Source organism: Castor canadensis, chromosome 13, assembly GCF_047511655.1.
Source record: "Castor canadensis chromosome 13, mCasCan1.hap1v2, whole genome shotgun sequence".
NCBI classification, from domain to species: Eukaryota; Metazoa; Chordata; class Mammalia; order Rodentia; family Castoridae; genus Castor; species Castor canadensis.
This window is the reverse complement of record NC_133398.1, coordinates 202,596-227,349: the sequence shown is the minus strand read 5'-3', so window position 1 is coordinate 227,349 and position 24,754 is coordinate 202,596. Positions and strand designations below refer to the sequence as shown.

Genomic DNA, 24,754 nt, shown 5'->3' with positions numbered 1-24,754 from the left:
GTAGTGTTCACAAATCACTTCTGGTTTTTTTAGTAAAAGCTCCCTAGTGAACTGAGAAGCAATAGAAAAGAAGCCAGCCAATGAGGAGTTTGCCACGTAGAGGCTTCTAGCTCCCTTCCCTCTTTTGTCCAGAGCAATTAAGCAAGAAGAGAAATAAAAGGCATCCAAATTGGAAAGGAGGAGGTAAACATGTCTCAGCTCACAGATGATGTGAAGGATCGACAAAAGTATTTTTAGAGCTAATAAACTACTTCAGCAAAGCAGAAGGCTACAGGCTCCACACAAGCACCAGTTACACTTCTGTATTCTGGTGGTGGTGTTTTTTGTTCGGGTTTGGTTTTTTGAGACAGGCTCTAACTGTGTAGCCTAGACTGACCTTGAACTTGTGATCCACCTCCAGAGTGCCGGGATTACAGGAGTGTGCCACCATGCCAGGTTTATATGTCTATGTTCCTGTGGTCAACTGTCTAAAAAAGGAAAATATTTCTGTTTACAGTAACATCAAAAAGAGTAAAATACTTAGAAATGTGTTTAACCAAAGAAGCAGAAAACTTGAGAATTGAAAACTACAAACCATTGCTGAAATAAAACAATTATTTTGGTAGTTTTTCCAATACCACCCAAGCAATCTGCAGATTCCATGCAATTCTTATCAGAATCTCAACAGACACAGGAAAAACCTACTCTAAAGACTGTCAGGACCTGGAATAGGCAAACAGTTTTGAAAAAGAACAAAGTTGGGTAATTCATACTTACTGATTTCAAATTTCTTGCAAAGCTACAGTAATGAAAATAGTAACATAAGACAATTAAAAACCAATAGAATAGACAAGAGAGTTCAGAAAAAAACCCTTGCACATGTGGTCAGTTGGTTTTGGCAGGATATTGAGACTGTTTGATGGGGAATGGGCAGCTTTTCAACATGGTGCTGGGAAAAACTCAGCAGAAGTAGTGTGCACAGGTCACTTCTGGTTTATTAGTAAAAACTCCATCCACATGCAGAAGAGTGTGGTTGGATCCTTACCTCCCTTCAAATACAAGGGTTAACACATGCCAGAGGGATGGTGCAGGCAGCCTTGGGACTGCATCCAGGTTCAGCCTGGAACTAACTGCTGGGTTGTGTTGGAAGCAAGTTCTATGGGATGTGACTGTAATGGTTCTTGTCCAGTATTTAATCCCCATCATCACTTGCAGGAAGCATAGTTAGAATGTGTGTATCAACCTCTGTCTTTGGTTACCAAACTCTGAGCTGTATGTTTGTACTATCACTGTATTTGTGTACTTTAACGAATGTGTAAATAATAAATTCATAATGACTTCTACCTTTCAAAAGTTAATGTAAGCAAAGTGGATCAAAGAACTAAATATAGGAGCCAAAACTATAAAACTTGGAAAAACCATGGGGGATGTCTCGTGACATTGGCTTGACGGTGATTTCTTCTACATAACACCAAAAGCACGAGAAAAGAAAAAGTAGATACACCATCAAAGTTAAAACCTTTTAAGGGCACTATCAAGAGAGTGAAAACACAACTCATAGAAGAGAAAATACTTGCAAATTCTATGTCTCATAAGGGGTTCCTATCCAGAATATATATAAAGAAGTCGTCTGACTTACTAAATAAACCAGTTAATTTATTAGGAGAGGAACAGGGAGGAGAAAAGAGAGAAACATTTCCTGTTTCCTAGGCAGGAAATGGGAGCAAAGACTCAAAATGGTGGTCCCCAATGCTGGGGAAATACAAAGATAATGGGTCTGGGTGGCTGAGATGACTTACAAGACAGGGAGGGGTAACCCTCCCAAATCACACCCACATTCTACCCAAAACACAGAGACAATAGATGTGTTTAACAACTTTCCTTTCATTACACTCTACTCATCCAAGGATCCTGGTAGCCTGTTAACATCTCAAAGAGGAAAGCAGAAGCAGGGAGCTCCTCTTTTTGTCTCCCTGTTCCTGTAACTTTAGCATCTAAAAGATGGAAGGGGGCTAGCTTCTCTGACTCGTGTTTATTCCAGTTGAATTGGTATTTCCTGAAAGAAGATACATAAATGGCCAGTCAGTAGATGAAAGATGCTGGGGATTATTGGTTTTGAAGGAAATGCAAGTCAGAACTACTTCATACCTGCCAGGATGACTGTTACCTAAAAACTAGAAAGTGAGTGTTGGTGAGTATGTGGAGAAAGTAGAACTTTCATACATGGCTGGTGAGAGTGTGAAGGGTATATCCACCATGAAAAACAATTTAGCGATTCTTCAGATAACTAAACATGAAATTACCAGACTTAGCAATTCTCTTCCTGGGTGTATGCCCAAAGAAATAAAAAAGCAGGCACGTAGAGATCTTTGAGCAGCACTATTCAAAATAGTTAAAAAGATAGAAACACGTGGTCTGTCCATACAATGGGATTGATTTGGCCATAGAAAGGAACCAAGCACTTGACACACTACAGCACTGATGAACTTTGAGGATATAGAGTGAAAGAAGCTACACAAAGGAACAAATACTACTCACTTCCATAAGTTGCCTAGAACAGGCGTATCTACAGACTGAGTATCGGCAGGAGGTTACCAGGTACTGAGAAAATGGGGTGCTGTTGCTTGGTGGTTGTAGAGGTTTTGTTTGGGATAAGGAAAAGTTTTTGACATGCCTGTAATTCCAGCATTTGGGAGACTGAGGCAAGAGGAACGTGTTCAAGGATAGTGTGGACTACATAGCAATACCCTATCTAAAAAGCAAAACAAAGAAAAAGAGAAAGGTTTTGAACTAGTAATGATCATTGTACAGCATTGTAAATGTAATTAATGCCACTGAATTGTGGAAAATTTTATGTTATACATTACCACAATTTTAAAAATGCACAAAATAGGAGATGGGGATGTAGCTCAGTGCTAGAGCATGTGCTTAGCATGTGTGAATCTCATCCCCAGCACCCCCAAAAAATGTAAAAAGTATTCTCGGAGTCTTTCACATTAATTCTCATGTTTTCCAATAAAAAAGTGACCATACTCTATACTAATTTATCAACTCTTTTTTTCACATCAGATTAAATTTTCACTATTTCCGTGGCTTTAAGTCATTTCAAATGACCTCATTGGTATATTATTTATTTTCCTGCCAAATTTCTATATTAATATTGATCTTATTTTCAAAATTTTTATCACAAACAGTGCTTCAATAAACTTTTCATAGTTAAATATTTGCATGTGCTTAATTTCTCTTAGATTTCTGAGTATGGAATTGCTAAATCAAAATACATTAAAAATTCTTAGAATCTCTCACACCCCTTTCTAAACTGAAGTGTGTGAGCAGGCCCTTATCAGTGCTGCTTTGTTTGTCAATGTTCAATTTGATCTGTGAAAGTTTGATTTATTTTTTACTGTTTTAATTGATTCTTGATAAAGTCAATGTTTTCTAAATATAGTTATGGATATGTTTTATATATTTTTTTCAAGTTTATATTTAATCCTTTATTTGGATTTTGGTGACTTTTTAAGATACAGAGCTTTCAGGTTTTTTTTGTAAGTCATTCTAATTAACTGTTAACAGTTGTTTCCATTGTGATGGGTAGGCCAATTCCACATTTGCCCACATTTTCCTATTCTTATCACGGTGCCCCTAAAGCCCAAGTAGATGCCACCAAGCTTGAGGACTTGAGGCGGTGTCAGGTCTCTGCTGGAGTAGTTGGAACCTGCAGGGTGAAGGATTGGAGGAGCTGCAGCCTAGGGAATGCTGGGGGAGATGTCTGCAGATTTCATAGGTCAGCTTCACAGTAGATTGGATGTAGCAGAAGAAAGATAAACATTGTTCCATAGAAATTGTTCAATATGCAAAACAGATTGTAGGACAAAATCAAACTGCCCAAGCAGAGAAAATCCAGTAGGAAAAAATTGTGTTAAAGAAATAATGGCCATAAATTCCCCAAATTTGGAGAAAAACTGAAATCTACAGATCTGAGAAACTCAGCAAAACACAAGTGAGATAAATGGACAAAAGACCACACCTAAATACATCATGCGGAAATGGAAAACCAAAGATAACATAAAAATTGGAAAAATTGCATGTTACATATAGGCAAACACCACCATGACAGACAGCTGACTTCCCACCTGCAACGGCAGGCCATTGTGCTATGGGAAAGAAAACTAAGAAAAAAAGGTTAGCTTTTAAAAATCAGGGGGCAATAAACCTGTATGGGTTAACAGAACAGGTAAGATTGATCAGCACCTTTGTACTTGAAGGACTGCCAAAGCCCAGAAAATAGCTCTTTAGGAAAGAATGGAAACGAGAAAAGACAAATGTAAAGGCCTATTTCTTTTTTAAATTTCTCAAAAGACAAGGGGCTATTTAAAGCAAGGATAATGTAAACGGGAGTTTATACAGATTGCAAAGGTGGTATGCAAATACAAGCACTTTGTTGTAAAGTTATTTTATTGTAGGAGGGGATGCAGTGTTAGTGTAAGCAGACTGATAGTTAAAGATGAATATTTTAGTCTCTGGAAAAAGTACTGAGAAGAAATACAGCTTTAGAGAAAGCAAGCTAGTAGAGGAAGTAAAATGGAATACTGAAAAGTAATTTGCAACGACAACACAGAAGATGAGTAAAAATGGAAGAGACAAACAGGGAAACATAGCACAGTGGCAGGTTTAAACTATCGTGTTGGTGTAGACTGAGCTCTCTTTGACTGAACAAAAAAGCAAGAACTAGCAGTGTCCTGAAGTATTCATGCTCTTACATGAAGACAGACATGGTGGGAGTGACAGGGTAGAGACCTGCTGTGCAAACAGTAACCATGAGGGTCAGATGCAAAAAGGAGGATCGTCTTTATGATTCCAGTGTAAAGAATTCCTACAAGTAAAAGAAAACAACCCATGTGGAAAATGGGCAATGAACACAAATAAGCAGCCCACAGAAGAGGAAATAGTAAATAATAAGTGTGTGAAAAAGTGCTCACGTCTTTCAAAGCCTGACTGAGAAATCATCTTGTGGTCATTGAATTATATAAAGCAGGTGTTGAAAATACCTGACAAGGTGTGGAGTTTTCAGTCATATTCATTGGCTGGCAGGTTGGAGGCCATCCTGGGCAGCAGCTTATCATGCATGCCAGGAAGGCTGAAACCCAGTAATTCCCACATGGCCAGCCCTGGCATGGGAGGACAGGTAAAATTGTGATATTCAATGTTTTTAAATAGCAGAAAGTCAAAAAATAACTATGTTCCTTACCTGGGAATAAAGAAGCTGAAAATAGTTTTGCCTCAGGTAAAAGCAGTGAATGAGTGATAACATGTTAGCACAAAGGTGAGTCTCAACAAATCATGTTGAACTAGACCTGCAATGTGATACAACCATTGTAAATCCTGCAAGACCTCTATAGATGGATACAGGTATCAGAAAAGTATCAAGAGCTAGACCAAATACTAAATTCAAGAGTGTGATCAGCTCTGGGGAGGAGCACCAAAAAGGATAGGGTATTGTGTGGGTTGTCTTTGAGATGGAGTGACATGAACTGTTTGTAATTGGAGATTTCACAGCTAATCTCTCTGAACAGTGTGGACAATGACCTCTCCCTGCCCAAGGCCCCTATTCTTTACCACCTTCATGTCTTATTCCTGTGTAGTTCCCTTTACTGAGGTACCCTTGGTCTGTGGTTCTGTGAGATCTCCTTTCACCTCTCCTGGGCCTCTGCCCTCCACCTGCCTGTAGCATGCATCTCAGTGCTGTGAGGCTCCTCTCCTCTGTGTTTATCTGCGTGCACAGTGTGACTGGTTCCCAGTGCCTCTGCCATGTGTGCTGCTGCTGTTCTTAGAACCTGCAGCAGTCTTTCCATGTTGATTCTAAACACCAGTCTTGTGGGGGTTGAGTGCACAGGCTGTTCTCAAGAAAGGTGGCTATCCTAATTAACAATTTGAGTAACTGCATGGTTAACGATGTGTTAAGATCTCGGGTCTCAGCTCTGAGATAGAAAACAGAGAGGAAAAAAAATACTGAAGAGATAAGGTTAGTACAAAGATAGGAGTGAGAAGAAATGCAAAGGGCTTGTAGGAGTATAGCAGAGTATGTCCACATGGTCCTTGTGATCCATGCAGGCCTGGTGGGCATGCCCAGGCTAGCTGACCCTCCCTGCTCCTCCTGAAGTTTCTTGCTTGGCTCTTTTCTCTGGGTGTCTACCAAGACAGGTCTTTTGGACTGTAGGACAGGCTTGTGCCTATTACTGCTCTCTTCACCCACTATTATTTTAAACTTTTCAGCATGTGGACAACTGTTACTGAGTCATCCACTGTTTTCGATGTGCTGTGTGACTGTTGTTAGCTTTCAGAGGGCCAAGAAGGAGCAGCTGTGGCATGGAGCAGGCCCCAGGGTCATGTAGGAACTGCTCCTGGCAGTACTCAGCACTGCACACTGGCTGTGATGGCAAGCCTAGGAGCTGTCCTGAGTCGTCCAGTCTAGGGTAGGTAGGAGTGGGCAGGGTCTTTGTCAACGGTGCACCTGCAGGTATGTGTGATGGTGGCACAGTTTCTTCCCACCAGAGGTTCTGCTTTGTTGGGGGTCAAAAAGCTTGGGTCTTGGCTCTGCCCTTTGGTACCTCAGGACAGGATCCTAGTTCCTCAACCTGGGTTCCTTAGGTCAGGTGGGATGTTCATGCACTTCCTTTGTGGTGGAAGTATGAGTTCTCTGGCCTACAACAAGGGCTGTCAAGAGTGGTTTCTTTGGACTGAACAGCATTTGTGTTGTAGGATGCAGAGGGCTCCACATGTTTGCACTTGGCTGCCAAGAAAGGCCACTATGATGTGGTTCAGTATCTGCTTTCGAATGGACAGATGGATGTCAACTGCCAGGTACAGCCATGCTCCTGTTTAATGACTACCACCCCATATTCCCTCCACAGCTGTCCACCCCTTCTCCAGCGCATCCTTAAAGGCCTGCAAGCCATGGAAGACCATGTCCTCTGTGGGAGGGCCTCCCACTGCCTGCCTTGCTGCTTCTCCCTTGGTGTTCACTGGGCCTCCCTATCTCCTATGAGACCTATGTTCAAATATCACCCAAGTGAGGCATCTCCCAACCACTTATGCCCAGGGTATCCCCCACCCTTCCCAGGGCACCTAGGCTTCTCCCACAGCCTGTCCCTTAGTGCTGGCCATGTCTGCTCGGTATCCAGTGATCTGTCTCACTACTGTCAGAGCCACAGTGCTATTCTACTGGTGCTGTGACCTCTGGTATCTTATTGGTGCCTGGTGCACAGTAGGTATCTGTAGCTATCTGTTGAGCCAGTGAATGACCTAAGACGAGCTGGCTTTGGGTCTACTCAGCACATACTGTAGTGGATTCCCCCAGACGCTCAGGTCTGGGATGTGTGTGTGTCTTCCTTGGGAAGCTCCATCCCTTCCTCTCAGGCACTGCCTGCCCACCCCTGGTTCAGACATGTCTCAGGTCTTGATTGTGGTCCTTCCTAGATGATCCAGAAACAGCAGATTATGGCTGGATCCCCTTCCCTGTTCACTTGTCTAAAGCAGCACCTGTCTGACTTGGCTTTTTTTTGTCTGGCCTTATGTCCTCATTCGTTCAGTCAGGTTGCTGAACACCTCTGCTGCTCCCTGAGACAGCATCCACAGGTCCCCAGTGCCTTGGACAGGGCTGACAGTCTGCTGTAGTGGTGGCACTGTGTGTCCACCAAGGACATGCATAGGTGTACGGGGAGCCCTGTGGAGGTGTTGAGGAGGAAGAGGCTGTCTTCCGCCTGTAGACTTGGAGGTGGCAACATGACAATTCCTGAAAAATGCCCTTTTCTTGTCTAAATGAATTTACTCAGGACAGTGGAGACTGGGTGCAGTGATAGGAGGGCAGCTCATGAGATTACAGACCAGCAGGCCTAGGTGGGCTTTCTGCCCCTTGCTTTCAAGAAGAGGCAGAAACATTCCCCGCCAGGCCTGGTGTCTGTTGCCCTTCACCTGGAAACTTCTCTGTGCTCCCACCAGCCTCACTATGGGTGCTCCCTGGGTTAGTCCCCTCCCATGTCACCAAGATGGATGACCTGGTGTGTTCAAGTGTCTTGCCACTAGTGCTGACTGGATCAGGGAGGCTGCCCAGCCAAGAGGGGCCAGTGCAAAGAGGCTGCCTCTGGTGGTACCCAGAGTCAGGGCTGGCTCCCGTGCTCAAGAATTACCTGGGATGGTGCTCTGAGGACTCTACCCAGGTCCTGAGCCAGCTGTGTATGGTGCTTGGAGATGCTCTTCCAGCTGCTGTCTGCAGTGGTGGTGGCTTTGTATATCTTGCACTCAGGACGATGGCGGCTGGACGCCCATGATCTGGGCCACCGAGTACAAGCACGTGGAACTGGTGAAGTTACTGCTGTCCAAGGGCTCCGATATCAACATCCGGGACAATGTGAGTCTCTCATGCAATGACCCCCAGGGATGCAGCTTCCTAGAGGAGGCTATAAGCCAGGCCACTGGGACAGCCCCTCCTTCTAAAGGGCCCTTCGTTTCTGAAGCAGAGCCCTGGTGCCTAGAGGCAGCTCTGGCCTCTTACTGTCAGTGGCTCACTGCAAGCATACTCTCCTTTCTCCTAGAAACCAAGACCCCATGCATCTAGCCTCATGGAGGCCTGTAGGCCTCTCCTGGGGGTTGGGGGGCTGGTCTTCAGCCTCAGTGGTATGTTCCTCACTGCACCAGAGTCTGTTCTGATTGCTTACATAGAGTGTGGTGAGTATCCACAGGGAGAGAGTGGGAACGGAAGGACGGCGGAGAATAGGACATTTCCATGGGGAAGGAGAAGCAGGGGAGCAGATGAAGTCAAAGAGGCTGCAATGGAGACTGGCATGGGTATCTCTTTCCAACACTGCCTCCTTAAAATGTGGTGCCAGAGGGCCACTGTTAGTTACTAGTTAGTTACTAACAGTGGTGCTGTAATGAATGCATGAGATAATAAGAGAGGCTTATTTTTGTTCTTGGTTTTAGAGGTTCCGGTTCATGATCAAAACCAGTGGGGCTTGACCCCATTGCTTTTATCAATGATGTTTGCAAGGGGCAATACATCATAGTGGAAGCTTGTAGTGGAGCAAAACTGTTCATTTCATGGCCAGGAAAAAAGAGAGAGGAAGAAAATGGAGCTTGAGTCCCAATATCCCCTTTGAGGGGACATCCCCCGCCCCACTCACCCCATGACCTAAAGAGTACTAAGCTAGAAACTAATACCTTTGACACAGAAGCCTTTGGGATGTTCTAAGTTCCAGGTGTAGTCTCCTGCACTGACCCTGATGTGGCCCTGCACTTGAACTTACTGATGTGGTGCTCACCATCCAGTGTTCACTGGGTCTTAGCTCTGTGGTGCTGGTGGCTGCTCCTATGAAATGGAAGGGTGGATAAAATTTTGTTTGTTATTTATACAGTGATACACATCATTATTTTGGTAGCTCTGTTGACCTGTAGTTGCAGACTACCCAAATTTAAAGTGCACACTTGGGTGACAAACCATCAGCACAGTGAAGATGGTAAAACACATGGGATGCCCATCCCAGAATTCCCTCCTACTTCTAGCCATGCCCATGCCATTGCTGGCCTCCTTTCTCTGTGAATCTGACAGTCTGCTGTTTTTGTCTAAGTGGACATGTCATCCTTAGTCGGCATTGCTGTCCTGAGGGTCATCACAAGCTGTATCGATGGTTCCTTGCCTAAAATGTCCATCAGGCCATGTGCTGTCTGCTGCCCCTCTGTTGGTGGACACAGGGGCTTTGCCTGGCATTTGACTGTCTCAGAGCTGCTGTGAACACTCCTGCTTTCACTTTCTTTGAATGAACACCTAGGAGTGGATAGACGGGTCACACGTGTGACTTGATTTGTCTCCAGATTGGTTGTGGCATTTCTGGTGTCTGAGAGGGCTGGTTCTCCCCATCAGTCTTTTCAGTTCTAGCCATTTTAGTAGGTGTGTAGCGGTATCTCGTGGTTTTAATCTTCATTTGTCTATTGACTAAGGATGTTAGCTTTTATGGGCTTATTTAGTATCCATGTACTTTGTTTGGTGAAGGGTATCTTCACATTTTTAGCTTTTTTTTTTGTTGTGTGTTTCTTGTTCTTGAGTTTTGGGAGTTTATTTTATATGCTGGAAACAAGCCCTTTATCATATATGCACTTTACAGATCTATAAAGTATAGTTTTATCTTTCGTGCGTGTGTGTGTGTGTGTGTGTGTGTGTGTGTGTGTGTGTGTGTGTGTGTGTACTGGGAGTTGAACTAAGGACCTTGTGGCTTACTGGACAGGTGCTCTATCATCTGTGCCAGTCCTGGTACTGGGGTTTGAACTCTGGGCTGTCACTTGACACTTGAGCCTTGCCTTCACATATTTTTTATTTTTTAGGTAATGTCTCATGGTTTTGACTGGGACTGGCCTCAGACCACAGTGGTCCTACCTATAGCCTCCCTAGTACCTAGAATCACAGGCATGTTACCACTACATCCAGCTTCTTGATTAAGATGGGATCTTACTAACTTTTTGCCCAGAATAGTCTTGAACCATAATCCTCTTGATCTCTGCCTCCCCAGTAGCTGGGATTACAGGTGTGAGCCACCACTCCTTGCCTCTGCCTTCGTTTCTGAAAGATGATTTTGGTGGGTTTTCTCCTTTGTTGCAAATGTTGCTTCCCGGAGTCCTCACTGTTAAATTTGAGAAACCCGCTTTGTCTTATCCTCCTTTCTCTGTGTGAGACATACTTTTTCCTTTAGGCTGTTCTTAAGATTTTGTGATAGCCTTGGCGTTATTTCTGTGTGTATGTAGGGTTCAGTGAGTTTCATGAACCTGTGGATTTAGGGCTTTTGTCTAATTTGGAAATGCTCTGGTCAGCCTTTCTTAGATATACCTTCTGCCCACCTCATTCAGGGGTTCTGGTTGCAAGATAAGCTCCACAGCTGCAGACGCTCTTGTCATTTCCTAACAGCTGAGTCTTTACCTGTACCGCAATCTGCCTGTTTTACTGGTGCTTCCCGGTCTTCTGCTCTTCATCTGCATATACCAATTATGCTATTAATTTCATCCTTTGTGTTTTCATTTCAGACACTGGTTTTCAACTCTGAAATTACTGTGGAGTCTTTTAAAATATCCTGCGTAGCTTTAGGTGTGTGGAACCTACTAGGACCAAGTGCTATAAATGGTTGTGCTTGCCAGTTCAGCGTCCGTGTCAGCCCTGGTTGGGTCGATGGTCATGTTTCCTGCTTCTCTGTGCGTCAGGTGACCTCTAACTAGAAGTCAGGTATTGGGGGTGCTGAGAATCCTCATCTTCCCACACGTGCTCTTGAGCTCTGTTCTAGGACTGCTGCTGACTTGGAATCTGTCTGATCATGCTGAGTTTTGCCTTCTGGCTGTTTTCATGGATTCTGAGCAGTTCTCAGTGCAGGGAGACTATAGCCCCATCAAGGCAGGCCCCTCCTTCATCCCCCAGCCCATGGCTCATGAATGGACAGTGTTTCCCATCTGCTTGGCGGAGGAGCTCTGGCTTCAGGATGCTTTCTCATAGGCCTGTGGCCACTAGTGCCTGTGCTGGTGTTCCAGGTGGAAGTCTGGTCTCTGAGCCTCTTTTTGTAGCTCTTTCCTCTGACTGGTCCCTGCTTGTGAGTGAGTGGCAGCTCCAAATCCCCAGCTATTTCCTCCTTGCCTGGCATGCAAAGTTGACACTGTGGTTCTGCACTGTTCTTTTTCACTCTTCTTCCGGTGGAAGGGTGCATCCAGGCCAGCCCATGGAAGCAGAAGGTACCTCTGCCCTAGTGGAAATGAGACTGCTTAACAGTATCATAGCTCTGCAGACTAAGTAGGTTCACAAAAGAAGGGTGTAGGTGAAATAGAAGTTACCAAAAATGTAATTCTCACTACAAAATCACAAATCATTCTGATAAAGATAGAAGGAAAAACCCCCAAGAAAGCAGAACTGAGCTTTCAGATATGTGGAAGATAGAATCAGATGAGATTAGAGGACTGAAAGCCACCAAGAATAACAACCAGAAAAGAGAACCCCAGATAAGAAGGTTTTTCAGAAAATACTAAGGTCGACTAAAAGGAATTTGCTTTTAGTTTTTCCTCTAGAAATAGAGGAAACAGTGAAGCCTATGGGTAAGAGCTGGCAGCTTTTGTGGGTGAGGTGACAGGCAGGACACTTGCCTCTGTTCTGCCTTCTTTTCTAATGTGCAGGGTTTTCTAAGCCCTGACCACACCTTACCCCTGTGGACACTGGGAGGCAGCTGTCCAGTTGTCTTGAGTACACCAGATTAGATCCCCAAGGGCCTGCATTTCTGTGATGCAGCTGGGCACTTGCCTGATAGAGGCACAGTGAGGGTAGACCTGAGCAGGCAGTGCTGCAGAAGGGCTTGCACTGCAGGGACTCTGCCTTGGGAACTAAGTGTGGTCAGACTTGATTTTTATTTCCCCCCGTGGCTGCTATGAAAATCACTAATGAGTCCCATGGAGAAAGAGACTGCAGTGAACTGCTGGTAGAGTGGAAAACCACTGCAAATCAGTGTGGGTTTACATTCTGTAACTATCAGTCCCACCTCTGAGGGTTTAGCCCTGAGAAATATTTCAGAAAAAGAAGAGGTAACATAATGCTAATTATGTTACCCTGCCATAAGTAAACAGTGTTCAATAAAGGAAAGACTGAGTAAGTTATGGCACATGGGCTATCCTCTTAGTTCAAGTGACAACCCTAAAGTTCTGCTTGCAGAGCCCAGCTGAGGTGAGCCCTTGGCAGGACTGGGAGCCACAGCAGGAGGGGCAGGTGTTGCTTGTGCCATCAGTTATTGTGCATGTGTCATGGTCTAGGAGACTACAAGTATACTTCATGTTTTATACCTGGTTCTTGGCTATCTTATTTACATTTATTCTTTACCTTTTTTTATGTATACTGATTATTATTTTCATACCCTTTGTGCATTTTCCAGAAATGCAGTGTTCTAATAAGTCATTATGTTGTATGTGGCACAAATAGTTTTACAGTTTTTCTTCAGTTCATTTAAAATTTTGTTGAGGTTTTCAAGGTTTGTTTTTGTGTGTGTGTGTGTGTGTGAGAGAGAGAGAGAGAGAGAGAGAGAGACTGGGGATTGGGGATTGAACTCAGGGACTCATGCTTGCTAGGCAAACACTGGTGCTATGAATCATACCCCCAGCCTTTTGTGCTTTAGTTTCTTTTTCAGATAGGGTCTCGTGCTTTTGCCTGGGGCTGACCTTAGACTGCAATCCTCTAATCTCCACCCCTGAGTAGATGGGATTTCAGATGTGCACCACCACATCTAGCCTAGTTTGTTTTTCATTCATTCATTCATTCCTTTATGCTGTTCTGTGGTTTGAACTCAGGGTCTCATGCTTGCTAGGCTCTTTCACTTGAGCCACTCTGCCAGCCCTCTGACTTGTTTTTGAGATAAGATCTCATAACTTTTATCTGGGCTGACCTCGAACCTTGATCCTTCTAGCTCTGCCTCCTGTGTAGCTAGTATTACAGGCATGAGGCACCATGCCCAGCCCCCAGTGTTAGAATGAATACCACTTACGTGCCCCACTTTTTGTGTTAATAATATGTCCTGTTTAGGGTGATATAATTCTGTATGTTTCTGTACTGTGATTTATATTACTTTTAGAGCAAAAAAAAAAAAACCAAAGCAAAATAGAAAAGTAAGAGTGCTGCCAAGTGAACAGCAACCTTGTTCTCTCTGGTGAACTGTGCAGCCTTTTCCACATGGTCTGTGCCAGGAACGGCCAGCTGTGACTTGGTCTGTGAGCAGAGCAGCTGCATCATGCACCTGGCCAGAAAGTGGTCCTCACTGGGCTCTCACTTGTATCTCTGTGCAGGAGGAGAACATCTGCTTGCACTGGGCAGCGTTCTCAGGCTGTGTCGACATAGCTGAGATACTGCTAGCTGCCAAGTGTGACCTGCACGCCGTGAACATTCACGGAGACTCGCCACTTCACATCGCAGCCAGGGAAAATCGCTACGACTGTGTTGTGTGAGTGTGGCCCGGCCCTGCCCTGGCGTGGCCCCTGCTCCAGGCTGATGTCAACTTGGGGCCCTCAGAGGCCAGTGGACAGCTCTCCTCCCTGCAGTGAATGAGCACCCTTGATTCCCTGCAGGTGGAGAAGTGTCTTTCCCAGGCTACATTTGAGACCAGCTGTGGCTTCTTTCAGGCTCAGAGAGGGTTGTCATGAAAAATCCCAGATTTTTAGTTGAACCTTGAGCCAAGTCTCAGACCTGTCTGTGCTGCCAGCAGACAGAATGGGGACAGTTGTGCTCTGAGTGGTTTCCTGCTGCTCTGAGGCTCCCCACTCAGTGCTGGAGATGTTGACAAGGCTGCAGAGGACTTCCCAGGGCCCTTTGAAATGTGAGGCCTTCTTCCCAAGGGGCCTTCTCAGTTGGGCTGTGGTGGGTCCAGGGTGGTGTCTGCTCTGCTCCTGGAGAGGGACTAGGAGGGGAGTGACTGCTGTGAACATCAGGCGGCTCCTCCACCTCACCTGGAAGAGAGATGACATGGCTTTTGTGGCATGTGCAAATGCATTCGGCTGAGTGCGAGGCTCTCACCTATGACTGGGCTACACCTCTGCACACCCCAAAATGCAGGGTGCTTTCTCTCCATCACTCCCCTTTATCCTCAAGGGCAAAGTTGCAAGAAAAATGAAACAACATCCCTTAGTTCCTGAATGTCCTTCCAGAAAAATGGAGGCTTAGATGCCAGTGTGGGAGGAGCAGTGTGTGCTCCTGGGAAGGTGTGGGGAGGCACAGCCACATCAGAGCCATTGGGCAGCACACAGATGAAGGACAGGGACAAGTGGTGCGCTCTGTCCTGGTGAGCATAGGTGCTACATGCCTCTCCTTTGTCTCTTCTAAATTCAGAGCTGCATGTTTTGTCGGCTCCATTTTCCCTTTTAGCCTCTTTCTTTCTCGGGATTCAGATGTCACTTTGAAAAACAAGGAAGGAGAGACTCCCCTGCAGTGTGCAAGCCTTAATTCCCAGGTGTGGAGTGCACTGCAGATGAGCAAGGCTCTGCAGGACTCGGCCCCTGACAAGCCTGTTGCTGTCGAGAAGACGGTGAGCAGGTGAGAAGGTTCTAGGACCAAGGTGGCTTTGTAGCAAACCATTGACAGGTGGGCTGGAAGAACTTTAGAATGGACATTTCTCCTGAACCCAGACCCCTAGGCTAGAGCCCAGTGGTGGGCACCTTTCCATAGCCACTGCTCAGGGTGGAACGTGCAACAGCTAGAGTAACAGCCTGCCTTTCCTGTGCAGAGACATTGCTCGTGGATACGAGCGTATCCCCATCCCCTGTGTCAACGCTGTGGACAGTGAGCCATGCCCTACCAACTACAAGTACGTCTCTCAGAACTGCGTAACGTCCCCCATGAACATCGACAGAAACATCACTCACCTGCAGGTTAGTGGAGGAGAAGGGCCATTTGAGGCAAGATGGAGCCACAGGACCTCTGGAGCTGGTCCTTTTGACCACTTACGGAACAAGAGGCCTGTGAAGCCTCCTAGGAGTTCCCATTCTCTCAGCAGTTGCCTCCCAGGAGAGAGGGAGAAGGCAGATGAAGATTCTGCCAGGAATTCAAGCCTTGTATCAAGCATAGAACTGGCTCTCCTTTAATGCTTTAAGGGCTTCTTGCCAGCCCAGAGCAGCACCAAATATTCCTTGGCCAGTGATGGCTCAGGGCACTGGTGCTGCTTGGTCCTTAGGTTACAAGTGAGAGGAACCCTGTTTAAGGCTTATGAGTCAACCTCCTCCTCAGCTCCACTTTGTACCTTTTTGACCCTGCAAGGTACAGTCCAGAAAACACCAACTTTCCTGCCTCTTCCTTTCTTCCTAGCTAAAATCAGGCATATCCTCAAGGGTTATTCTTGTAGCTGTGCTGGTAAGCACACCCACATCATCACAGAACAGGCGCTGTCCAGACCTCTGCTTGGGCTGTAGGGCCTATCTCCTCACCTTTCCCTTGGAGTGACTGGACTTGGGTGCAGTGATATTTCTTTAGCTTCCTTTGGAGACTATGTCTAGCTGACCTCCCATTTCCTCCCTGCAACCACATGGCATCCTTCTTCGTGTCCCAGGCATTCTCCCACAGTCCTAAAAAGCCCATGTGAGGGTAAGGGTAATTTTGAGAGTTTGCAGAGAATTTGGGGATGTAGGGTGTACTGGGGAGGAGAGGCAATAGGAGTAGTATCCATCTGATGCGCTTTGCTCTGCCCTAGTACTGCGTGTGTGTGGACGACTGCTCCTCCAGCACCTGCATGTGTGGCCAGCTCAGCATGCGCTGCTGGTACGATAAGGTGAGTGTGTGCGTCTGCTGCAGTGTGCTCCTGCAGGAGACCCTGCAGAGGGGGCATCCCAGCAACTTTGGGAGAAGCTGGAGCTGAGCCTGCTATGCAGACCAGTTAGGAGGTGGCAGACTGGAAGTGAGGGACTGCTCCAAGCAGGCTATGGGCCAGGGCATGTGTTCCCAAAGTCCTGGGACTGGAGCCATCATCTCTTGTGGCTACCTGGACAATGGTGGAGTGACTGGCCTGGCACAATCATGGGAGGAAACTTGTCTGTGTATGTAAAGCCCTGCCTTGTGCTTGCCATGTGTAAGTAGCCAAAGAGATGCTCAGTGGATAGACAAAGGTCATGGACTGGGCTAGATGGAGTGAGCATTACTGGACATGGTGGCAAGGGGAGGGGGCAGGCTTGGAAGTGACCAGCAGGTCACTGTTGGGAGGAGTTCAGTGGGAGGCATTGAATAGGAGGTGGAAGAGAAGGGCTTCAGGCCAAGGGTACAGCTCAGGGATAGAACAACCAAGGAGAGGAACCATGCTCTTTGTGCAGAAGCAAGAGTGTCCTGAATGAAGAGGAAGCAGACTGTGAGTATGGACAGCAATAGGTTCTTTCCAAAGGGATGTTTAGAAGATGAGGGAGCCACGGAGGATGAAGGTTTATTGTCTAAATGAGAAGATGGCACCAGGAAAAGGGGTGGTATGGCCAGTGCTGGTGAAGGGGGGGCTCAGCAAGTGTCAGTTGTATCTTCGTAGTATTGTCCATGCCCTGCAGGCATGAGCATTCTGCAAAAAAACCCTAGCTGCACAGAATTTCCCCTGAAGCCTCCCAGACTGCCCTGATGCATTACCTGTTTGTGGAGTAGGCATTCAAACAGGGAGCAAGTGGCTGGTTCCCAACATGGGAATCTGCAAGGCTAAGAGCACAGGAGAGTCCACAAGGCACTAACCACCTGGAGGATGGGGACCCTATGTTAGCCCCAAAAAGAGAGAGAGCACGGAAGGAGGGTTAGGAGGACAGTGTAACCAGATAGGGACTAGAGGGAGCTCCCCAAGAGGCCCCCAAACCTATGCAACACTTGGTGAAATCTCCCTTCCAGACCATAAATGCAGAGCCTTACCCTGTTCCCCAGGGTGTTAAAGTCTCACCAGAAACCATCGTTTTTAATGTATAATTGAGGCGACACTGGGCACTTTGTTAAAATGTGTTGATACCAGTTGATTTAAAAAGAAAGGTGAGGGGTACCTGCTGGACCTCATGGCCATCTGTCCACAGGATGGGCGGCTTCTGCCTGAGTTCAACATGGCAGAGCCACCCTTGATCTTCGAGTGCAACCACGCTTGCTCCTGCTGGAGGAACTGCCGCAATCGTGTTGTGCAGAATGGTCTCAGGTAAGAGACGTGTGGGCATAATGTGGGTTGGCATGTGTGTTTGCAGCTGTAATCCTGGCCTTGTCCTCTGGAGATGGTTTACTTGCATGAATGATCAACCAGACTCCACCGGCTCAGGTATGGGCTGAGAGAGGGCAGGTATCAGGTCATTGGAGCTAAAAGCAGAGTGGCAGTCCTGGCCCAAGTCATACGTGCCTTCCTCAATGAACTAGGCTTGTTTTGTGCTGTTCTAATATTGAAGCCATTTTTGTTCTTTGTTCATTGGATTTCTCTACCAGCGAGAATGGTGGTGTCTGATGACTTCTCAAGGGTGTTAGGCTTCTTCCCAAGTCTCCACATGTGCTTGGTCCCATAAGACCTGTCTGGCTTGTACCATTTCACTGCCAGAGTTGAATTTCAGCATCAGTAGTTGTGGTCCATGCTGGAGCACATGGAGTCTTTATGTGGTAGAGTCCTGGGCAGAGCTCAGACCTGCCTTGTCCTCTCCCATATCCACCAATGGGCTAACATTGAGGGAACCTTGAAGAATCTGTGGAGGCCTCTGAGCCTGATCTATCCCTAAGCCTACCAGGCCCTGCTGAGCCTGCCCAGCTCCTGTTGCTTCTCTGGCATGGCTGCCTTTAGTTCTTCTTCATGGTAATCTAGTAGAGTAGGCCAGTTACAGATGAGGAAGCTGAGGCGTGGGGAGGGCTGCTGCTGCTCTCAGCTTCCTGCATAGGAGGTGCTGAGTCTGAAAGGTAGTTGGACTTGCTGTCCCTCCAGAGCTATAACTTTCTTGGGTATGAAATTATTTGTTTTTTCTCTATTTGCTCTTATCACTCATTTCAGAATGCAGTGCAAGCTGGTTTGCTGAATGTAGGGCACATGCCCGCCTCCCCATTACCTATTTTCCAGGGCAAGGCTGCAGCTTTATCGGACACAGGACATGGGCTGGGGTGTGCGGTCCCTGCAAGATATCCCGCTGGGCACCTTTGTCTGCGAGTAAGTGGGTCCCAGGTCCCCAGCTTTGCAGCTGCATATATCATTGCTGGGACTAGTGCTCCAAGGAGACCCTGGGAGCAGGCATGTCCCTGATCTGCAGCAGCTGGGGGCAGGGCAGTGGAGAAACTGGCTATGCTAGCTCTTCTAGCGGCCCACTGACCATTTGCCCCTACACACCAAGCTCTCACTATTTCAGCCCTGGGACCACTTCCTGGGTTTTCTGTCCTTAGCACAAGCCCATGATGCCTCTGCAAAGGTGCTCTACACAATACTTAGCCTTCTGGGAACTGTCTTGGGTCCTTACCTTGTTCTCCAGACATAGGAGCTTCTTTGTCCTTGTCCCCTGATGTCTTCATCCTGTGGAGCCAGAGCCAGATCCAAGCTCAGCCTGCAGAATCTTGGCAGTATGTCTTGTGGGTGCTCTGCAACTCCATGATGCTATTCTCCATGTGGGCACAGAGGTAATCTAAGTCCTTCCTCTCCTTGATGCAGATATGTTGGGGAGCTGATCTCTGATTCCGAAGCTGATGTTCGAGAAGAAGATTCTTACCTCTTTGATCTTGACAATAAGGTAATGTGTTATGAAAGGCTAGAGCATAAGAGCAGTTGAAAATTATAAAACTTGGACAGCTTGTTGGTAGGTTCTGGAAAGTGGCTGCCACAGGCCAGTCCTGGAGAGTCACTGTGATGAGCACCATGCTGCTGATGTGTGTGGACTCACTGTACACCTGCTGATCCTGCCATGCAGTACTGGCCTTAACTCAGTGCTCAGGGCATAGACCTCTGACTTGGGAGGTTCCTGGGCTTATGCAGCAAGCCACCCACTTCCAGAGAGTAGGAACCTGTGTCTTTGGAGCCCAGCAGAAGTGGGTGTCACATGGGACAAGGATTGCAGGTGTACTCACAAGGCTAGTCCAGAAATGCTAGTGCATGTGCCCTTCACTTTGGATGACGGGTGCTCACCATCAGGCCAAGCAAGTGGTTGAGATGGGGTCTTGTAAATTCTCACCTGCCCCGCCCCCCAAGGCTGGCCTTGAACTATGATCTGAACTCACACTCCCAGTTAACTAGGATTGCAGGCTTGCACAACCTATGTGATGTCTTTTATTGAGAGAAGTTCTTTTCTATATACTTAGTAGTCAAGTGGGTGTGACTTGAACTTTCGTAAGTATTGTGGTTAAGTTTTTGTAAGAACTGGGTACACTTTGTCTTCATATTTAGATCCGTGTTCAGATGTACAGGTTTTGCTGCACGAACTCAGGTCAGTGTTGAGCTCTTTCTCCCATATTGACACCTGTGTCTCCTCTCCACCACTCAGCAGTGTGGTTATTGTGACAGTGACCCCGACACCTAGGATTCCCTCCTCTAAGGTTTAGTTACTATAGTTTGTGTCTTCTCATCTTGAAGTTCTTTACAAGGACCTTGCTTTTTCTGCTCTCTATGTAAGTTTCAGATCAGCTGGACAAGTTCTACAAAAACTCCTGTAGGGAATTGATGGGGTCTGCAGTAGGCAGTGGCTGGCACTTGGGATGGTAGTTCTTATCGTGCTGTTTGCTGCTCTTGAACATAATGTGCCCCTTCACTTGGGCTAATCTTTTGTAATTAATGTTTACTTGTTTTCTATGGTTTGATGTGTATCTTTTGTTGAATTTTTATAATTTTTCCTTTGGATCAAATTTTTTGGTTTTTTTGATGGTAGTGTTGGGGTTTGAACTCAGGGCCTCACACTTGCTAGGCAGGTGCTCTACCACTTGATCCACCCTGCCAGCCTTCTTTTGGATCAACTTTAAGTCACAGTTTTCATTGTGACAAGGAAACTATTATCCCCACGTCTGAGGACGCATGTGTTAAGAGTCCTGTGTCTGGTTGCATGTTGCTGTGGCTGTGCCTCTTCACACCCATGTGACTGTACGTGGACCCTGACTACTCCAGTGCTGCTATGAGAAAACCTGCTGTGACTGTCAGCAGGAGTGTGGATGTACATTTTCATTTCTCTTGGTAACCTAGACTGGAGTTACTGGGTCATGTGGTGTGTTAGCTTTCAGAAAATCAACTTCAAAGGAGGAAAGATTGATTTTGGCTCATAGTTTCAGAGGTTTCAGTCCATGGTCATTTAGTTCCATGGTTTTTCACTTTGTGGGAAGGCAGAACCTCATGGTGGGCTGTGTGTTGTGGAGCAGTGCTGCTTACCTTAAGGCAACCAAGAAGCGAAAAGAGAGAGAAAGGGACCAGGAACAAAATACCTTTTTAAGGGCACTCCCAAGTTACCTATTTCCTCCAACTAGGCCCCACCTCCTGAAGTTTTCACCACCTCCCCAAAAGCCCATTAAGCTGTGAATCCATCAATAGATTAATCCACCCAAGAGGTCAGAACCCTCATGATCCAGTCACCCCCCTGCCCCAAGGCCCTAAACACTGCTGCACTGGGGACTGGCCTTCAATTCATGAGCGTTTGGGGGACATCTCAGATACAAGCCACAACTTGCAGTAAAAAGGTATGTTTAACTTTAAAAGAAGCCACCGCCAAAGTGGGTTCACCACTTGACGTTCTCACCAGCAACAGTTCACAGTTACAGGTACTTTTTTGAGACAGGGTCTTGCTGTGTAGCCCAGGCTGGTTTCTAATTCATGATCCTCCCGTGTTAGCCTCTCAAGTTTGATGATTACAAGAGTGTGACACTGTGCCTGCCTCACGCACTATGATTTGAGTTTGCATTTTCTTGATGGTTAGTGATACTGCAGTTCTTTTCATGTGCTTGTTAGACTTGCTTAGATGTTCTCTTCTAGGGGCTGGTGGAGGGGTTCAAGTGGTAGAGCACCTGCCGAGCAAGTGTGTGGACCTGAGTTCAGACCCCAGTACCACCAAAAACAAATACACCAACAAAAACATTTTAAAAAAAGAAGTGTAACCTGATGTTCTTTCTTGAAGTCAGTTTTTAAACTTACTGCCATTTTTAAACTTTCTGTCCATTTTTAACCAGGTCACTTACCTTCTTGAATTGTCAAGAGTCCTTTTTTAATTCACTACTTTGTCAGGCATCTGTGTGTACGTGTTTGTTATGTTTTCTTCATGGTGTCTCTGATGACGAAGAACTTTAATACTCAGTCCATTCTGTCCTGAGGGGACCCTTGTCTACCACAAGGTCATGAAAATTTTCCTCCATGTCTTTCTGTACAAGTTCTTTGCTTGGTTCTGTGACCTGCTTTGAACTAGCATCAATGTGTAGCTGGGTTCATCTTGGTCCATGTGGAAATGTGGCTGTCCAGCACAGCTGTGGGTCTGCTGGTATCTACGTCTGGACTGTGTTTTTTTCCTTCATTCTGTTTGCTGACTGGCAGCCTTTTGTAACCTTGGGACTTGAGGCCTTTGGCTTCTCAGGTAAATTTCAGACCCAGTGTGTGTAGAGCTGAGCAGCTCTGGAGTTGAGGCGGGGGTTGCACAAATCTGAGCCCACTGGAACCTGGTGTTGTGACACTGTGTCTAGGCTCTACAACTCTGTATTCAGTGTGTAGTTCTTACATGTATTTTCTTTCTTTTTTCTTTTTGTAGGCAGGTGTTCTTACCACTTGAGCCACTCCACCAGCTCTTTTTTTGTGATTGGTTTTTTTCAGGATAGGGTCTTGCAAACTACTTGCCCAGGGTTGGCTGAGTTGCTAGAATTACAGTCATGAACCACTGGTGCCTGGAGTATTTTCTTAAATCTGTTCCCAAGTGTGTCATGACTTACTCTTAGTGCCCTTGGCACCCTGATTAAGATTTGAATGGGGAAGTTTGTCCAGAACAAGTTCTCGTGCAGACCCTGCCCTTAGGGCTTAAGTTTTGGGAATGCTCATCACGCACCTCCCTTCAGTGTGCCTGGCTTTCCCTGTGAATTTGCACTTATTTCCCGTGGCTACATGGCAGTCACCCTACAAACTTAGTAATATGGCCAGGCCCAGGAGAAGGCTCCAGGGAGGACCTTATCCAGCCTGGCCAGTATCTAAATGCTCATTGGTTGTCAGCCTGGGCCTCCTGCATTTCTCACCACACAGACCCATCACAGTGTCAGCAGCTTCTTGCACTGGTCTCAGCAGGAAAACTGGGTCCATCTAGCCCACCCAGCCAAATCTCTGTCCTGTGCTTCACTTGGCTTCTCTGTGCTGTGAAACAGAACCGCAGACAGATGCCAGGGCAGAGGCATGAGCTTCTCTCTGCCCAAGGGTTAGCAAGACACCCACCTCGACACCACAGACTCAATATGGCATGGTGTACAGCTGCTCTGAGGTCCAACAGAAGACTGCATATTGGGGTTCTAGTTCACAAAAGAAGGGCTCTCAGTCCTGCGCGACCTATACCAGCTCCTGGCTCTCAGGACTGCAGTGCTGGTTATATGGATGAGGACAGTGCATCTTGGAGCATGCTTGCTGGGTTGCATCCTTCTCACTTTCTTACCCCTCAGGATGGAGAGGTGTACTGCATCGACGCTCGGTTCTATGGGAACGTCAGCCGGTTCATAAACCACCACTGCGAGCCCAACCTTGTACCTGTGCGTGTTTTCATGTCACACCAGGACCTGCGATTTCCTAGGATCGCCTTCTTCAGCACCCGCCTGATCCATGCGGGGGAGCAGCTGGGGTATGTATAAACCAGGCCCAGTGGGACCTGAGCTGGGTGGTGTGGGGCCTGGATGGGGCGGCTCAAGGCAGTGGAGAGCCCCACCTGCTGCCTGTGTCTGGGGTACAGCGGTGCTAAGTTGTGCTCCCCCCAGGTTTGACTACGGGGAGCGTTTCTGGGACATCAAGGGCAAGCTCTTCAGCTGCCGGTGTGGCTCCCCCAAGTGCCGACACTCGAGTGCAGCCCTGGCCCAGCGGCAGGCCAGTGCGGCCCAGGAAGCCCAGGAGAATGGCCTACCAGACACCAGCTCTGCGACTGCCACTGACGCCCTATGAGACACAACAGGTCCAGTGGAATGCTCAGGATCGGGTTCTGAGGACTACAGTTTAGGCAGGAGGAGGTTCTGCACATAACATCAAGGGGCCCCAGAGGTGCAGACGCCTCCCAGGAACATTCCGGGCTGAGGCCTCAGGCCAAAGCACACGTGGGCCATGTGCCTCAGAGACCTTGGGACTCCACATGGGCACAACCTTATGAGTTCCTGGTGGTGGCTTTGTCACTGCGACATTTTCCACTTCTCCCTGTGATCTCTGAGGCCCTTGCTTCACCGCCGGGTTTGTCTCCTGTCCAGCCAGGCTCCTGTGTGGTACCTGCCAAAGCCACCATCACCCACAAGCTGCTCCGTTAGACCTGCTGCCCATGGCCTTTGTGGCCCCTGATGACTCCCGGGCTTGTACGGAGGACACACTGTCTTGGAGAGGTTGGGACTACCCTGACACTCACTAACTTTGAAAAACGTGTGGGTTTGCTTTTTAAAGGAGTCCTGTATCTAGTCCTTACGTCAAGCCTCTGAGTGAGGAAGTGGGTTGGTGGGTGCAGGTGGACCCGCACCAGCCCAGCCAGTTCCGTTGGCGCTGCACTTTCTGTGATTTCTAAGCCACATGCTATGATGAATAGACTGGTTGTTTTCTACCATTTCTGAACATTAGGACAAACATAATAAAAACAAAACACAGACAACGGTGCTGAATCTGGTGTGGTTTCTACTCACCACGTGAAATAAACTATCAACTGTAAAAAGAGAACAAAGTGATTTTAGAATAAAATGCAGGAAAAACTTTTTTAAAATGTTAGTCTTGTAGTGTGAATAAATTTGCCGTCACCTTTTGTGTGGCGGCCTGGCAGGTCATGTACTTTTTTTTGACATATACCTTTCTAAATACTGTAATTAGTGCTGCAACAGTGGATTTTTTTTGTGTGACTCTTCTAAAACATTCATAATGCAGTCATGTTTATTTTTTTTTTTCTGTTAAGATGTTTTTGACAGTTTTAAGAGCAGTCTTTTGGCTCAGACCATTTCTTGTTCCGTTTTCAATGAAATCAATAAAAAAAATTTTAAAAAAAGTACTTTAAGTGAAAGTTTTTTGTTATGACACCATGTTTCTCCTGGTCTTTAAATCTTCTGTGCGCCACACTCGCACATCACACATGGCCTGAGGGAATCTGTCCAGGC

The 24,754-nt window shown here is 46.7% G+C and overlaps 1 protein-coding gene across 9 annotated transcripts in view; it reads left to right on the top strand.

Annotated features, from left to right (window-relative positions):
- The window catches only part of Ehmt1 (euchromatic histone lysine methyltransferase 1), a 155,186-nt gene extending 130,924 nt beyond the window's left edge, over positions 1 to 24,262 (top strand). For all 9 annotated transcript variants that reach the window (XM_074052703.1, XM_074052697.1, XM_074052702.1 and 6 more), the window contains 11 exons: positions 6,739 to 6,840; positions 8,282 to 8,386; positions 13,825 to 13,979; positions 14,897 to 15,064; positions 15,255 to 15,399; positions 16,215 to 16,292; positions 17,551 to 17,666; positions 18,561 to 18,647; positions 19,140 to 19,218; positions 23,087 to 23,262; positions 23,396 to 24,262. In XM_074052703.1, the coding sequence (XP_073908804.1) occupies positions 6,739 to 6,840; positions 8,282 to 8,386; positions 13,825 to 13,979; positions 14,897 to 15,064; positions 15,255 to 15,399; positions 16,215 to 16,292; positions 17,551 to 17,666; positions 18,561 to 18,647; positions 19,140 to 19,218; positions 23,087 to 23,262; positions 23,396 to 23,576 (1,392 nt within the window). In that variant the 3' untranslated portion in view covers positions 23,577 to 24,262. The remainder of the gene's footprint in view (positions 1 to 6,738; positions 6,841 to 8,281; positions 8,387 to 13,824; positions 13,980 to 14,896; positions 15,065 to 15,254; positions 15,400 to 16,214; positions 16,293 to 17,550; positions 17,667 to 18,560; positions 18,648 to 19,139; positions 19,219 to 23,086; positions 23,263 to 23,395) is intronic.
- The last annotated feature ends 492 nt before the right edge of the window (positions 24,263 to 24,754 follow it).